Source organism: Lissotriton vulgaris, chromosome 5, assembly GCF_964263255.1.
Source record: "Lissotriton vulgaris chromosome 5, aLisVul1.2, whole genome shotgun sequence".
NCBI lineage: Eukaryota > Metazoa > Chordata > Amphibia > Caudata > Salamandridae > Lissotriton > Lissotriton vulgaris.
This window is the reverse complement of record NC_141693.1, coordinates 749,312,786-749,330,735: the sequence shown is the minus strand read 5'-3', so window position 1 is coordinate 749,330,735 and position 17,950 is coordinate 749,312,786. Positions and strand designations below refer to the sequence as shown.

General features: G+C 41.7%; 1 protein-coding gene across 1 annotated transcript in view; it reads left to right on the top strand.

Moving 5' to 3' along the window:
• UBXN10 (UBX domain protein 10) overlaps positions 1–15,012 on the top strand; it is a 53,273-nt gene extending 38,261 nt beyond the window's left edge. The window contains exons 2-3 of the mRNA XM_086922191.1: positions 9,355–9,456; positions 13,919–15,012. Of these exons, the coding sequence (XP_086778317.1) occupies positions 13,934–14,785 (852 nt within the window). The 5' untranslated portion in view covers positions 9,355–9,456; positions 13,919–13,933 and the 3' untranslated portion in view covers positions 14,786–15,012. The remainder of the gene's footprint in view (positions 1–9,354; positions 9,457–13,918) is intronic.
• The last annotated feature ends 2,938 nt before the right edge of the window (positions 15,013–17,950 follow it).

Sequence of the window (17,950 nt, the reverse complement as noted above, 5' to 3'; positions counted from 1 at the left end):
GCAGTGTCTTCCAGTAGCGTGGCCGTGAGGAGAGATAGCCGCCGCGGAATTGCGCATGCCTGGTGAGGGGAACGTTGGACCCTGTGAGGGGAGGGCGCAGTTGAGAGGAACCGTGCCACCGCGGAATCGCGCAGGCTCAGTGAAGCGAACGCTAGTCCCAGAGTGGGGGCGGAGCGGCAACAGGAGGCTTGCCGCTACCAAGCAGGTTCAGTGGAAGAGACACTGGTTGCTGGCGCTTGCTCAGTGGTGCCGCTTTCCCGGAGGACGGCAGAGGAGGCGCACTGTGAGGTAGAGAGAGAGGCGCGGTCGCCGCTTCCCTTCAGCCCGCGCAGCTTTTCCCCAGTGTCAGCTCCGTGAGCTTGTGGATTGACCTGTGGGTGAGGCACAGTTGGGAGTGGACCGAGGCCTGCTGGAACTGCTGGCCTCACTCAGCTGCTCGAGACATTGGAAATAGATGCCCAACGATTGAAGTAAGGAGCGATCTGGGGGTAACGAGTGAACCGGGACCTACCAACAGAAGGTCCCGGAGGTTATGTTCTTCCTCTCTTTCCTGACTGAGAGTATCGAGTTGGCAGGTCAGGGAGAATTGAACTCCAGGAAGCCACTGAGTCTCTTACAAGTGGGGAAGGTGGAGAACGATCATCAAGTGGAGAGAAAGGCCTCTGAGCTTATTTGAAGGCCATTACTGTCTGTGTTATTGCTTAAACCTTTCATTACAGGGGTGGAGGGGAAAGCTTGCTGCAAATTCGCTGTGGTAAATATCTGATGTCCTTTAGCGAAGCAGGTTGTGGAACTTATTTTTCTTCCCCCTGGAATGACACAGTGAATCCTTGTACCTTTGTAGATGACAGACTCTGTTCCGTATTGTGCCAAAACCATTTTTATCAAGGATGTCAACTGTTCTAAACCTGAATATCATTCTGTCTGAAAAGTCAAAGAGCTTTTGAGTGTAACGTGCATTCTGACTACTCCCTCGGGAGACACCACTCTTGCCGCTGTTTAATTTAAACTGTGAAGTGAATGTTTAGTTCTTATCAATTGGGAAAATAAGTATATCACCAAGTAAAAGGAACTGTTGAGTTTCAATTGGTGCAAAGAAATTGTTAGAGAAATACTTGAACAGCAAAAAAACTATCAGAGGAGATAAATAAGAGAGAACAGAATTATTTTTATAAAACAGCCCATATTTTCCTAAAAACTTGGTGTAGTGTCGTTTTTGAATGGATGGATGCTGAGTTACTGTGAGGGCGTGACGCAAGCTTAACCTTGATGCTTTTGGATTAGACCTTCCTGCTCTGGGCCAGGCTACCCAATGTGAACTGGAACACCCCAGGTCCAACAGTACAGTATTGGAGAGATGAGTGAGGTGTGTGTGATTAATAATGATTTTCCTGGACAGAAGAGGGCACCTTGTGATGAGTATGAAGGTAGTGGAGGAAGAACAAAGAGAAGTGAAAGACAGGTTTGGGTAGCTGAAAGAAGAGGAAGGCTGGGGAGCCAGGATTTGTCCTAGTATTGACTGCCAGGGTTCCCAGATTTTTGTTTGAATATCGCCTTTGGAAGGTGAGGGATAGAGACTTCACTAATGAGAGTTAATGATGGTTTTGGATTGATAAGTGGGTGTAGTGAGTGAACGTGGATTGAGATATGGGGCTGGAAGATTAATGCAAGATTTGTATGGCAGGAAGGAGTAGATGAGGAGGGGTCATTAGGTAGGGTCGGTAAGGGTAGAATGGGATAATCTAGATGTAATAATAATAATATAATAATCCACATTTGTAAAGCGCACAATCACCCGTAAGGGTCGCTAGGCGCTGGGGGCCGTCGGGAAGATTAAGCAAGCAATTGCCCAGAGTCACATGGTGCTGGGCTAACCTGCCGCCGGCGCCGGGGATCGAACCATGATCCCCAGATTCCAGCGTCAGTCGCCCTGGCCGCGGCGTGATGGACCTAAGTGTAGGGGAGGGGAAGAGAGAAAAAGAAGGTAGTAAAAGTAAACCCAGTGTTAGTGCTATAACTGATTACAAAGAGGTGGCAGTGGTTTAATCACGGACACTCATAAATACATACCGATCCCAGTGATATTGCATAACACAACAAAACGCCAAAGATTTCTGTTAAATTCAGGTTGTTAGACTTTGAAGAACCCATGCCACATAAGAATTCATTCAGATTACTATTGCAGTGCACTACATGGGAATACTGACCTCCACAAAAGTTAACACGTATATTTTCTAAATAAATAGGATATCACACCACTCAGTTTGTTATGTACATGCAGCAAAAACAGTTTTAAAATATTTGGTACCGTTTCTGTTTATAACCAGTGCAACATAGTTGTTCTGCATATCATGTAGGCATTGCATGCCTTGTTACACAGGCTCTGCTAAGACACAGTAAGCATGTCTGATGTTCAACAGTTCACATGTAATGCGTCTCTTAGGCAAACAAGTCCTTCAACTCCACAAGTTTATTGAAGCCATTAGATGGATGAGAAGTATCGCGGTAAGAATATCTAGCAAAAACAGTCAATATGTGTTTTGGTCTTCCCTGAAATTTCAGAAGGTTATGAAGGAAAGGAATAAAATTCAGGGTGGTGTGGGCTCACGAGCATGAAAAGATTCGAAGATGTACTGTAATTATCTCTCTTTTTAGTGCATATCCTATTACTCCCGTCTCTTTTGTGTTACTAATTTATTTGTCGTGAGCATTTATTTTGTGACTTTTTATGACCTAAATAGGTCGAATAAAGATTTGATTGATTCGACTGGTATGTCATAGTTAACACAGGTCTTGAAAGAGGAACGAAGTCTCTAGTTAGGTCCCTCTTATTAAATATTGCTCCCTTTAGTACAATGGAGGATACGAAAAGACTGTGGGGCATATGTACAAGTCCCTATCGCCATCACAACGTCACTTTCAGTCGTCAGTGAACGACTGAAAGACGATAAGTGCCTCACCTTATTTACAAGGCAGTGTTAAGTGGCTTAACACTGCCTGGTAAATAAGGCCCCTTTTCACGCTATGCTTAGCGTTAAAGGGGTGGGCAGTGGGTGTTGTGGTGGGCGTTTCACCTCGACACCCATTGTTTTTTACGCTGCCCCCCATTTACAAGGGCAGCGTAAATAGGAGGCACCGCCAAAATTAAGACCAGGGAAAACCTGGTCTTTAGTTGGTGAAATGAGGAGAAATGCTTTTTTTCTCCTCTTTTTTTCTTTTTCCATGTGCGCTGCTTTGTGCAGCACACATGGAAAAAGCAAAAAGCCTTGGATTGTTTGTGTAGGAAGGTCCCCCTTCCTGCACATAAACAATCTAAAAAAAAATACATTTTGTGACTTCCATGTGTGCAGCATTATGCAGCACACATAGAAGTGATAAAATGCCATTTAAAGATTGTTTATGTGCAGGAAGGGGGAACTTCCTACACATTAACAATCTTCCCCTGCATGCAGACACCCTTGCACTATGCTGCAAGGGTGTGCTTGCATTGGCGCTACACTGCTAAGTGTAGCGCCAGCGCAGGGGGGAACGCAAGGCTGCACCATTTCCTTGTAAATATGGTGCAGCCTTGCATTTCTTAAGTGGCGGTGTGAGGCGTTAAGCCATGATGGCTAACCCCTCACTCAGCCACTTCCTTGTACATATACCCCCGTATGTGCGGAGATATAGATATCTGTGTGGGCTGCTAATTGAAAAGGTGATTTGGTGAAGATTAAGAAAGTAATGTGAGAAGGCAGATATAACCCAGTTATGCACTGCCTATATGGTGCTTAATTGCGCCCTGATTTAGTTAGTAGCAGTGGATAAAATATGAAAACAAATAACGGGAAACGACTAATGAAACAACAAAGTGAAAATAATTTGAAGAAATTGTGAAAAAGATAATCCTCAGCCACACAAGGTGTCCTCTGGACTCAAAACCTGTTTACTAAAAAGACCCAAGCACTGAGCAATATGTGAAAGTTGAAACCTTGCAGGAAGTTATTAAAGGAATCGATATAGTCATCAACGCAGTTCTTTCACCTTACTTTCACCTTGTTTCATTTGTTGAAGTATTAGAGTGTGCAGACTTTGCGGTAGTCTTGGGTTTTCACCCTGTTCTTCCATGTCTTTCTCTTAGCTGGCTCTGCTTTACCAAGGTATCTGAGAGATAAAATGTCATACATAATATTGTTTACTTTAGTTCCTTTCATTTATTTCTGAAGTACACACAGCTACATAAGATATCATTTGGCATTGTTTGCACACATTCATTCTCGTAGTACTGTCTGAGCGAGCATGTATGCCGATCTTTTTCCAGCGTGTTCATGCGTGACTTCGTATTTGTGTATTCCGTGTGTTCCTATGGTGTTGTCTTCATGGCCTGTAACAAAGCGAGGCCTATTCACTTTGTTAATGTTTGTTAAACTTTCAGGAGAATCTACACTGTTCAACTTCATAGAGTCTTAGGCAATATGCTGCTGGTGCGTAGTATGTGCCGCTCTACTGCGTCATAGATGTACACACTCTTTATGGAGGAGTGTTGTTTACAAATGTAATAATTATGTGTATATATATTCTGCTCCCTAAATTGCATCATGAAGATGCTACATTGCAAATAAGAAGAAACCCTAGCAACTATAATGCCTGGGAGGATGGAACCATGTTTAAAGAATCTTAACCACTGTGCTTTACAGGAAGAATCCTATGTCTTGTTTGGATAAGGAAATTCGAAGCAGCTATATTGCACAGGAAGAATAATAGACTCTACTCTCCATTGGAAGAACCCAAACCTCTGCATAAGGAGAGTTCAAGCTATTGTACTGCCTAAGGATAACCATTGCCAACATAATCCATAAGGCAATTTCTCATTGCCAAATTGTATATGGTGATTCTTATCAGCTCTGCTTCATTAAAAGCATTAGCGCTGGGACGCTTACGGGCAGTCATGCGCTCTATAAATCAGTAATAAAATGAAATAAATAGCATCTCTTCTGAGTTAGGAAAATTCTAGTTTCTTTAATGCCAAATTCAAAGAAGGGGCGGGGGCACAATTCAAGAGTATGATTCAAACGTTTTCTACTTTAGCCTATTTTACTCTAACTTCCTGGCTTTTTTTTACATGGTCTTTTTCAAATATATAGTGCTGTGGAGAGATTGAATGTGCTGTATAACATTTCTAAGTAAATAAAGAGATACTAAACAGTAAAGTTGCAACTAAATTGCTCAAGAAGAATATCCACCATCATCCTGATAATGAGAATCCTAGCTGCTATACCTCATAAAGAGAATGTTAGCCTTTATTCTCAATAGAGGCATACAACTTGTTGTATTGCATACCAGGAGTCATACTATACACTCTGTAACGTGTAATTAAATTCTAGATGTTTCACAGCATGAGGAGAATTCTGGCTGCTAGGCTGCCTAGGTGGTAACTAGTCAATGTACAGACGCCACTGTGTGTTCTCATTCCTGATTACTTTTGTAACGGTGACCCATTGGGGCCAGAATCATCATATAAACCCTCCTCTCTGGTACACCAAGATACCTGACTCAGAAACCATTCTTTACAGGGGGACAGCACTATTAGACTGCCTACTTTGTAAAATACTATGATTCAAAAAGGCGAAGAGACTGAAACAGTTCTTCTCAGGCTTTTGCACCCATGGTCCCACTAAACACCAGGACAAAATCTTCCTGACATCTTCAGGAAAAGAATTTAAAAGTCTGCTTCAGGGCTACTTCTGTTTATCAAAGGTGTGTGCATGGGACAGTCTAGACAGAAACTAAAGATTCCCTCATTGTAAAGAATACCAATAATCCGGTGAATATTGTTGGAATTGGGCCTATTGTTAATCGCCCCAACATTATTATGAAATATATTCCTGTTCCCCCATAGGATTGCATTTGCTGTTGGTCTGTTGCGTCATGTATCATACTACATATTCTTATAAGGTTTAGTGGTCATCAATTTAATTTTGAATGTGTATATCAATTGCAAGATTCTGCTTTCCTTTTCTATAGATGTTGTTTGCAACTGTCAATATTGTAATATCAGAACTGATGTGAAAAACACTCTGTCTCTCTTGAGGCCTTGACTGCACTATTAAAAACAATTATTAAATAAAAGTTACCGTACTGCATAAGAAGGATCAAGTGTTCTATGCAGCGTGGGGAGAATCTTAACTTCTGTACCCCATAACAAGACTCATTCTCTAAACAATTGTAATGATATTCATAGCTGCGAGAAATTGTGATGTTGGTTGAATGAGGAGTGTCCCCAGTTCAAGTAACATTCAAAATCGCTGTCAGGGTGAACCACAAAGGTCACAAAATTAACCTGTGCGTAAACCTTGCTAGCTTGGCACAAACATTCAGTTATGCTTAACTTAGAGTCAATGTGTAAAGTATTGATGCAGCAAACAAACAGTAATAAAGTGAAAACACAACACAAGAGAAATCCCACAACAATTTAGGGACCTTATATGTATTTAGCTATGCAGCACATAAGCCTGGGTGCTAAAACATCTACTGTTCTTTAACATGGAGGGAAAGTAAGCACCAAACTGTGTGACACGCCAGGTATGGGAACACATGGAGAGAAATATTGACTTTCAGCGGGAAATGGTATAGTCCAAAGCTCTGTTTTTAATATGAAATCAAGGCCTTCGGTGGTAATATCAATGAAAATACAAGATTTGCGAAAAAAATAATTGTCTACTTGTGCTCGTGGAAGACAATTTCTATGGACTGGAATCTAGAGAGTGCTAATGTGATTCTGGTATTTTACTGATCTCGCTGGTCATTTTCTATCAAGAAAGTTAAATAGAGGCAGTTGCCCAAAAAATAAAAAGTCCCTGAGTGGAAGCAGACAAGTCCTAGGGCTGATCTCCAGAGCCCACAAACTACATACACGTATAAGTATATACTAAAGTATACAAGAGGTCTTGAATGCTCAACCTAAAAAGGGTGTAAAATGTAAGACATTTCTTGACACCAAAACAAAAATCCAATCAGTTGAACTTGAGTTATGATTTTTTTTTTCCATAAACTCTAGCGCCTAAAAGCTCAAAGCGCCAAACCCGCACATCTAGTCACGCAAGAACGGGTCAAAGTCGAAAAACATGGCGGACCGCGATGGAATGAGGGTTGCATACAAGAAGTGTATTGGCCCCGGTCAGCTCGTACATTCAGACTTAAACTAAATTTTAAAGCAAAGTTTCTGAGAAGGTAGAGCTAAGCAAGGTAAGTCTGCAGGTAGTGTTTCAGGAGGATGCGTCGTAGTCGGGGAACCGCTGAATGGAGTTGCGATGAAAATTTCTATGTTCGAATTTAGGGCCTGATTTAGATTTCAGTAGATAGGATATCCATCACGTTGTGACAGAGTAACCCGTCTGTTGAAATCTAAATCAGGCTCTCAGTCTCTTTTTTGGAAGGCGACCATCCCCAGCGGATGTTCACTTTTATGGCATTGATTTGTCGAATAAAGTATCTTTGACTTGACTTGACTTGAGTCAGGGGGCTGAGCCAAGAGTTCCAGGACGTCGGATACCCCTTTGGTGAAGGACCACTGAAAAGAATTTGCTGCTGCAGAAACAAACGTAGCGAGAGCTACCGCAAAGTCAGGTCAAAAGGTGATGCACTTTGGGCAGATAGATGAGCAGACCACAATAATCAGTCCCCTAGGAGTTCTTTCGCAGGTTCAGAAAGTGAACTGAAGAGTGGGTCTAATGGTCCCTTTGTATACCTTGTGCCTTCTTGAATGTAGGAGAAGTTTCAAGAAGTTGTCCTTCGAAGTGTTTAGAATTTCCTGATTCCCCTGCCCTGGCACCAAACTGGCTTCAGGGACAATGCTGTGGTGGCAAGTCGTTTGTGTGAAGGCAGAGCATGACCTTTTAAGTTGCAGGTGGGGCTGTGCCCAGCTCCGCCTGCCCATCCTGCCATCCCTCCATTGTGTAACTTTCTGGAAAGAATTAACAAATTCCAACTGCCAACCACACCCAGTCATGTGACGTAGGACAAGCTGCAGGTACCAAATAGCAAAGGGCAGAAAAAAACAACTTTTTAAAAGTGGAATTTTAAAATTGCAATTTTAATCTGACTTTACCATTAATGAGCATTTTTAATCACGATTTCATAGATACCAAACACAAAATGCTTAGCTGTTCCCAAGTAAAATCACTTATTAAGTGTAATAAGGTAACCCAACGTTATCCTATAGGACAGGTAGGCCTCTCAGTAGTAAAAAATGAATGTAGGATTTTTTCATGACCACAACATTTAAAACTTAATAGTACAAGTCCAATCCTATATTTACAATGTACCCTGCCCAATGAGCTACCTAGGGCCTATCGTAGGGGTGATGTATATGCAAATAAAGGGGAGTTTCAGCCTTGGCAAGGGGGTTATATTGCCAAGTCGAATTGGCAGTTTAAAACTGCCTTCAGGCTACAATGGCAGCTCTAGGGCATGTTTTAAGGGGTTACTTAAGTGGGTGGAACAGTAAATGCTACAGGCCCAGTAATAGCCTGGTTATTTGGTATAACACTTTACAAGCGACTTGTATGTAAATTAGGTATAAGCCAATTTTACCATCTTTAGGAGAATGAGTGCAAGTACTTTAGCAGTGGTTATCGGTGGTAAAGGGCATAGAGTTCTAAGGCCGAATATCAGCAAACAGATGGAGGGAAGAGGCAAAACGTTTGGGAGAAGACCACCCTAAGGCTGACCGGTCTAATAATAGTTGCTTCATTGTGTCATGAGAATTCTAACTGCTCTTCTCTATGAAGAGAATTAGATGATCTCTACTTCTTAAAGACAATTCGAGCAGCAATAATGTAGAAGGAGCATCCAGGCCCTTGTAGAGAAAAAGGGAAATGTGTGCTATTGTGCATCAATTGGTAAACTCTGGCCTCTATAGGGCATTAAAGAATAATGAGGCAATCCTAAATAGATTACTATGTCAGGAGAACACTATCCATTGTACAACATGAGAAAAAATGAGGCCAAATGTGTGTGAATGTTGCCTTAATAAATCTGAAAATGTATATAGACCTCATCGAATAAAGGAACATTCTGGATTGCCTGTTGGTGATTGTTCGATATACTGGACTAGGTAAAGATCATTGCATTTTAATCTGCACTCCGTGGTCCCCTTTAATTTATCAAAGAGGCTCCTTATACTATTAATTTGACTTCTTATGTGGTTATGGACCCATTGTAAATTTTATATGGTGAATCTTTGAAGCAACTAGACATGAGGCCCCGTTTGAATGGATCACTATACAACAATAGGCATTACATGTTTAATTTATTGTACTGGTAAAATACTTTTGTGACAATTACTTTCATGTACTTTTATATTTTCTTACTTAGGAATGGTGCTGACAAGCCCTTAACTGAAAGTGTACGGCGACTTTTGCTCTGAAGCACCTCAAAATGCAAAGCCCAAAGAGCACCTTCTCTCCACACAACAAGGTAAGAGTTTCTCCAGCCTTTTCTGGCGGGATAGTTATTATTTTTCGATCTTCTGTTTTTTTACCGATGACAAGAGGTGGTGCAAGCGGTCCTTAGCTGCTTTTGTGTGGAGATCTTTATAGTAGCCTTAGAGAATAAGGAAGACATATGCTGGTTAAATGCTTCCTGGTCCAGGACTGCCTCCCAGTTAATGAGTTTTGGGCAACATAAGTGCAACATTTCCCTGTGACTTTATTGTTTCAACATCCCTGTCCATCCTGTCATCTTCTTTTGTATACTATTGTCTGTGCTAGGATTATATGCTTGTGTGCGTTTATGTGTTGTTTTTGTGTGTTTTGTTCTTGCACTGTAGTATTCGCATTAGTATATTTAAAGGTCCTTCCTTAGAGACTGAATAGACTGGCTGGTGAAGTGACTTGGTCAAGCGTGCGAACCTCATAATAAGGAGGTTGAATACTATTGTGTGTATGCCTCTGTGTCCCGGCTTAGCTGGCAGTGCCAAGTAAAGTGACTTGGTCAACCTATACGAAACTCATAATAAGGAGGTTGAATACTATTGTGTGTATGCTTCTGTGTCTCGGCTTAGCTGGCAGTGCCAAGGGAAGTGACTTGGCCAACCATGCGAAACTCATAATAAGGAGGTTTAATGCTATTGTGTGTATGCTCCTGTGTGTCGGCTTAGCTGGCAGTGCCCATATGTCATGGAAGGGGTGGGATACCTTTTAGTGTTCCCTAGAAAAAGCAATAGGAGGACAGATTCCCGCAGTGCATGGCTACTATTGTACGGAAAGTAGCTGTGTGATAGATGAAGTGGATGGAGGGGCTTTCCAGACGTCTTCCTTTACCTGTCTGTTTTGTGATAAGGAGTTAGTTGGAAAGAACATCACTGTAGTGTGTAGATGCCTCTGCATGGAAGCTGAGTGACTGGGACATAGCCTGGGGGCAGCGTAAGTCTACAGCTTGTGGCACTATGCCTGTCCTGAGCCTCTGGATGTTGTTGCCTCGGAACAGGTGGATCCCCTTCCAACACCTGCCTCCAAAATCTCCGAGTTACACCATGACCCAGAATTGGATGGCAGCACAACATTTTGAAGTCTAAGAAGTAAGTGACAAGTACGCAGGCATGCAGGTACATTGCAGAGGACGATTAAACTAATGGGTGGTACTGCATACCTGAAAATCCCATACCTATGTTCTGGCTCAGCTCTAGCCCCTACCTCGATTGTCTGAAAAATGATTTCGTGGGGAAAAGATATTGGTTTAGTAATCCTTAAAACACTTTCCTTTTCCCTGAAGTAGGGATTTGAATGGTGGACCTTCCGTTTAAACCTTCAGGCCTAGCAATGTCCATCCCTAATAATACTCCTCAGTACCTACAACTAGTGGAGAGTATTCTAGCGCAGGGATGCTGCAGGTACCAGGTTTGGGGAGCCTGGCATTAGTAAAATCCTAGTGAATCCGGTTTCGTCCTGATCCCACTACTCTATCTCCTTAGTAAACGAGTAGGTGCAAATAGGGAGCAATATGATTAAGACCAAATATGAGAGTGTATATAGTATCACTTAAACTAGGTTTAGAAGGTCTGGGTGTACCTCACCTCGTCAATTAAATGAATCCCTAAATATTTTGTGCACCATGTGAGAGCTGACCTCGAGTTTGTAACTCCCACAAAAATGTACATGATACGTTACTTCTTGTGTCTTCTTCATTAAGTGGACTATGATTTTGTATGCAGTTACGGACATTCCTAATTTGATGTGGAAGTCCTGTGTAGATGGGGTTATTGGGAAACATGGCACATGGAGTACTCAGAATAGCACCCCATCCCTACTCTTTGGCCTGATCAGTCAATTTACATTCACCAGTGGAGGTTCAGTCTAAGGCAGTGGATGTTAACCTGTGGTCCGGGGCCACTGGGGTCCGCAAAGCCTACTCTGGAGGTTTGTGAAGCCTACTCGGGGTTTCCTCAACTGCCTAAAAATTAAATAATATTAGCAGATTGATCAAGTGTGTTTAAATGAAAAAGCAATATGTAAAATCCCAAATTTTAAAATGCTCAGTAAACATGAAGAAATTTGAGGCTAGAAAATTAAGTTAGTATCCCCACATTAATTTGTGGTGCAAGTGTATCAAACAAAATGTAGTATGGACTATGAGGCTAGCAGTTTTGCTGGACCGTATCAGCAACTCTTTGTGGTGGGAGATATAGTCAAGAAACATTGATTAGTTTTGTCTCATAGCGGAGACGTTTATGCATGCACAACTCGAACACTCATTGGAGGTGCAACTGCATGGCTGTGCAATAGCAACTTGATTCTTTCTCCTTTCACCATGAATCCCATGTATGCCTCCAGTGTCATACAGGCTTCAATGTCCAAACACTTGCAGAAATTGGTGCGAGAACAGTTCTTCCTTAAGCTTGAGAAAGTGCAGTCTGATGTCCATAGACAGCCAGAGAGACCTCCAGTGTGTTGTTTGGAATGTAAAGCCTTCAACTGCAAAAGAGAGGCAATGTTGCATCATACCTTCAGGTTGATATCAACAGCGGCAAATTTTCACTTATCTGCTGTGAGATCTATTGGTTAGCATTGCAATAATTCCGTACACAGTAGATCCCTCGTTCCTGTAGCAGTGAAAAGTATATTTTAGGGGCCACAAATGTTAAGCACTTCGGGTCAGATGTACGACCAGTGTAAATTAGGACTCGCAATTTGCGGTCTATTGCGACTCGCAATTTACAATGTACAACAGTGTCAGAAACACTGATTGCGATTCCCAATGGGGTCGCAAAAGGCGAGCCTCACGAATATTAATGAGGCACTCGCAAAAAACTATTTAAAGTGTTAGTACATGGCCCAGAGGAATATTGCATGCGCAAACTGGTAACAAACCTGTTTGTGCATGCAATATTTCATTGTACATCTGCCAATTCATGTCCTTGGCAATTTCTAAATACAACACGACTAGAACAAGAATGTAGTCCTTCTCCTATATGACCCCTGTAGATTGGAATAACGTCTTGCATACCTTGAAAACGACCCGATCTTTACTGAGCTTCAAGTAATTATAAAAAAAAAACTTGACGGTTTGGTTCTTGTATCTATTTGAAGTCTAGCTGTTATACTTGGTTCTGTATTTATATTTCATAATTTTTGCTGCTCTGATATGCTATTAAAAAAAAATTGTCAGTTGCTCTTTTGCCTTCAGAGTGTTTCTATGCGCAGTGATTTGGATGTGTTTTCACCTCGGCTGAGGAGTTGGCATTCTGTCAGCATAACGGTGGTTTTGTGACTCAGGATATGGGTGTACCTGTATTCTGAGATTTTTAAAGTTGTACGTCTTTCAGAGAAGGCTGTTATGGTAACACCAAAATGTTGGTATCTGCGGATCTCTAATAATTTAAACCATGCTAGATATAAACTTTTGATGCAGACATAGACTTCAGGTCCAGTTAATCAAACTAGCACTACTTACAGGAGTATTCTTTGAGGTTTTTAATTGCCTTCTTGCTTTCTGGCCTCCCACTGCATTATAGACATTGTAGTTATATTATTTCTTGTTTATCTTTAACAGCACATTTCCATATACCCACCCATATTGCATTTTGGTCACTGTAGTAATCAATGCAGTAATAAGTTTCCTCATGAAGTATTTAGTGCAACACGGATATCAGTTTTACTCGTCTTGGAACTTTTTATAGTATTGTAACAATACCAGTTTGAAGTCAGTTACATTTTCATACCCTAATGCCACTTGTCCCTATGAAGCACCATGAGATATCCAAACTCCATCAAACCAACCCTAATACATTTTAGGCGTGGTTCTTGGCTTTAGTAGACTTTTCTATTCTTTGCTGGTGTCCTATTGCCTTGTGGTCTGTGTAGTTATTCCTTTTGCAGTTAATTTGCCATATCACTTTTGCATGAAAAAGTGTTAAAGAACGGACTATATTTTCATAACCACCCAAAAGTGAGGGTGTTTGGTTTTACTCATGATAGAAAAAATAAAGATGGAAGGTGAATAGTCAAGGTTCTAAGTTACAAAGAGGCAGCACAATAAACCCTTCAAAGAAGGGCATACAGGGAAAGGAGTAAACTGTGCTAGTATGACAATAAAAAGCAGCAGAGGTAACTTAAAAAAACTGAATTACAGAAACGATATTGTTGTCGAATCGGAAGGAAACAAGCACAGAAGTCCTGCTCGTGAATGAATGAAGGATTCTTTTTGAGATGTGCCTCTAACCTCTCAAAGTTAAATCTTCCTTCTGCTGATGTAAGAAAACTATGAGATAGTCAAGTGAACTTCTCCGCAATTCCGCAGAGGAAGCAGGGATGTACTGTGCATGGAGCGAGTTGGTGCTGTTGAAAGAGCAGTAGAAAGTTGCAGAGCAATCTTATACAGGAAACCAGAAAAGTGAACCAAAGAAATGTTGTGATCTCATGTTTTCTTTTTTTTCTTTTAGGCTTCCTGAGGAGCAATGGCCATAGCACCACCTGAATTTTTCAATAGTTCAGGAAGAACTGAAGTTTTCACGTGGCAGCCAAGCATAGTCACCATGCACGTGACACGGCCCAAGTCTGCGAAAGGACGCACCAGAGCCAGTGTGAGCCTCTCTCAGAATGTGGAGCCCTTGTCTTTGCCAGTGCCAATTCCATCTCCGGCTTTTGTTTCTAATGAAGTGCCACACAGCCAGCGAAACTCTGCTTCTGCCACCAGCAAGAAACTGTCTAATGTCCGGATGAGTCAGGAAGAGATCCCTGAGCTCCTGCAGCAGATGCCATCTAGACCTTCTTCTTCCTTGAACAAGTACACAGTTTTGCCTTGCATCAGAAGAAAGGGGACAGGAGACAGTGCTGAGAGCAATGTGTCTGAGCAAACAAGCAAGCTCCATTTGAAAGAGAGACTGCAGGAAATACCGGGAAAGCCGTTCTATAGAGGCGACAGACCAGCTAAAAGTAAGGCTAGAGCACAAAGCTCGAAAGAACCTGTGGCAACACCATCCACTATTTCAGAGAAGCTGCAAGATACTGCAAACGAGAAAAGTTCTTCTTCATATCTGGACCTAGAGGAACCACAGGAGGAGCCAAGATTACTTCTCGCTGTGAGATCTCCATCAGGCCGTAGATATGAGCGCTATTTTCGGCCCACTGATACTCTTCAAACCATAATAGCTGTGACAGAAAAGAGGGCATCTGTTCGTTATAAGAAATGTAGCATTGAAACAATGGAAGTCCCACGCAGGAGCTTCTCTGACCTGAACAAGTCACTGGAAGATTGTGGGATTCCCAACAAGTCTGTACTCTGCATCTTACAAAAAGAGCAAGACTGATCAGGTGTGGTACTTTAAACACTTTTGGTCCTGAAAAATGAGTAACATGGCACAGATTCCTGGCTTTGCTCTACAGAAGCCAACTAACTCCTCACCCTTTTGCCCTCAATACCACAGATTATGGAAGAGCCTGATTTTGGGGCTTGGCGATCTTCCAGTGGGACAGTCCTACAGGAAAAAATATTGTTTAAAAAGTGTGTTTTAATAATTAAAAATCAACGAGTGAATTTGTATGCCCCCACACACTAAGTGACCACTAATCCAAACACTGAGTTCACCTTCTGAAACAATTACCTATTTTGCATGCACCCTTCATAATCAGAAGTCACCTTTTGGGTGACTAGCCCAAGTTATGCAAGACCAGCTCCTTTGTCTCTATTTTCTTGACTTGCAGTAGGGGAAGCTGTGAATGCTGCCAAGAGAATGCAGATTTCATTGATAGAAGAGAGGATTGATGCATGATGAGTGAGCAGAACCTAATATTCAGCTGTGGGTTTGAAAGCTACTCCTCGGTAATGAAACTTGCTTTTGTCATTACAACCATATAAGTTCTTTACACAGGTCTATTTTTAAGATTGATGTACACCTCGAGGGTTCTAAAAGGCACCTGAAAATGCCCACACCCCAGAGTGTACTTATATTAGCCCATTATGAACTTTTCCTTTCATCCCAGATATCACAAAATAATCTTTGTGATTCGCCCTTTAGCACCCCTTCATTCATCTCTAAAGTTTCAATACTTGTCACGTACAATGTATTTTGGTGCAAAGACTTAGTTTTGCGAGGTATGTCTTGACTACAATCTTATGAATGCCAAACCACATTTTGCTGGAGGTTGTACATTTTTAAGGCATGGGGGTTAGTCTAGATGGTAAGATGGGCAGTTCTATGTATGAACATCTCGAAGTAACACTTCTTCGAGGGTAGTTTGGTAAGACTCTGTGAACTTTGGAAGGTGGCATCAGATGGCTAGTTCAGTGTGAAAAAGCCTTATCGTTTTCATTTTATTATGACACTGAACAGTCCACTACATGGAAATGTAGCATACCCCAGGACAGAAAAGACTAAACAAGCTTTGTTAAAGGACCCATTACAGCTGAAACCATTCTGCATGTTTTTCAGGAAGTTACCCGAAAACATCATCATGTCTGTCTTGGAGGGGGATGTTGAGAGTGGACTGAATAGTACTGGAGAGATGGAAATAATGTCTGGCCAGATCTGTATGTGAAGTGGGTGGGCAGCGCAGGCCAGCCTAGGTCTGCAGGTAATGTGGAGCTTGATCATACCTACATGCAGAGGGGAAAGGAGAGCATGCGGTTGCATACATTCAATGAATGTATGCAATATGGAATATAGAGTCGGCAATTGTCATGGTCCATATGTTAGAAGGAAAATGTGGTCAGAGCCTCACTAGGTCTGCATGCGAGAGGCGGTAAATGTGATTGTTCCAGGCAGTTCCTTAGGAGAGGACTTCAGAAGTAATGACCAGTGATTAAGGAGCCTGTCTTGTTTTGTGGGAGATGGAGTCAAAGCCTGATGAAATCTAGCTGCAATATGGAAGATGGTTCTAAGTACTGAATAGGTCTGCAATTTGAAGAAGGAAAGGGAGAGATCAGTTCTGCATGCAATCATGAGTTAGAGCCAAGCCTGCATAATATAAGCATGAAGCTAACCCTGTATATGTTTGGCCTGTGATTTGCGAGATGGATCTACAGCCTTGCAAGCCATGGATAGGGTGTGGGGTAAGGTGGAGACTGGGGAAGTATGCATGTGATGTTGGAGATTGAGCTTGTCACTGGTCACCTTTGCAGGTGCATTGCTTTCAATGTCCAGCTCAACTGTTATTATCCTTCCCGTTTCACTTTATTTCTGACATTTACTGAATCACAAAAGAAACTGCACTTAATGTTGAGGTTGAATTTATAAACTTCAAAATGAAAACTCGAACATTGGCTCTGTTTTTCTCAAAATACTTTACATAGTGAACTCTTTAAAAACGTGACCCTTACTTGGAGATTTGACAAGCTAGGCACTGATTAAAGCACAGTGCCACCCCAAGCCCAGGTGGTCAGCTGATTTAAATTAAAAAATACAATCCAAGTGAAAAACCTACCCAATCCAGCATTAAGCCAGATACTGATCTATGTCTAGCAATGCCCAAAGCTAGCTAGTGTAGCAACCCTTTGTTTATCCCATTTGCATACTGAACGAAATCAGCCATTGGCCTGAGCCACATCCTGGGCCACAAGCAGCATTGAGCAGAGCCAAATGCTGCTATAAGCCCAAACTGATCAAGCTGGAAATTGTCCTGAAAACAGTATCAGTCTCAGCAAAAGTCCATGCATAGCACCATTCAAGACAGATAATGAGGGAAATCTGCTATTTGCTGACTCATATTATCCTCTGACCTGAGCACATACAACACTCACCACAGCCAAGTGCTGATCCAAACATGCCAGGGCCCTCATTCACTAGTAGTCCTGTACTTATTTGCTGATTCAGTCCTAAGGGTCGAGAAGTGTCTGGTTCATACATGTGTCTAGGATACACATGCTTTGAAAACTCCTGCCATCTAGTGTTGGAAATCAACATTTGCAAGTTGGTTTTATTTGAAGCAGCTTCTGTCACAAGATTCTCTTGTGATGTTCTCCCTTAGCCCATAATTGTAATAAAGTGGATTATTATTTGAGTGAGTGACTATCCACCTCATGGAACAATCCAAATCCTTCTGAGGGTGAACTACCAAAGTCCATAATTAACCTGAGCTTAATTCGCCTGTAGCTATGGCACATAGCAGACAAGCTTAACTAAGATCAATGTGTAAATTTTTTATGCGGTATCAGAACAAGAATACAGTCAAATGAAAAATAATACAAATCCAAAATCAGATTAGAAAAATAGAGTAATATGTAATTAACCAAACAACATCAAACTCAATAAGGTGAACCAGGAATGCTATTTTTTTTAAAGTTTTAAGTAGAAGTAGCGCCAAATATCCCAAAGCTCCAATGGTAGACCAGGACTAGGTGCAATTTGAGGCTGACTATAATGTAGCCTAGGTGAAATACACCAACCAGGTTCATCCTGGTGAAACATTTTGCCTTCTTACGTAGTCCTGTAAGACAATCCACTGCATGAGTTCACTTCTACTGCACCCATGACCTC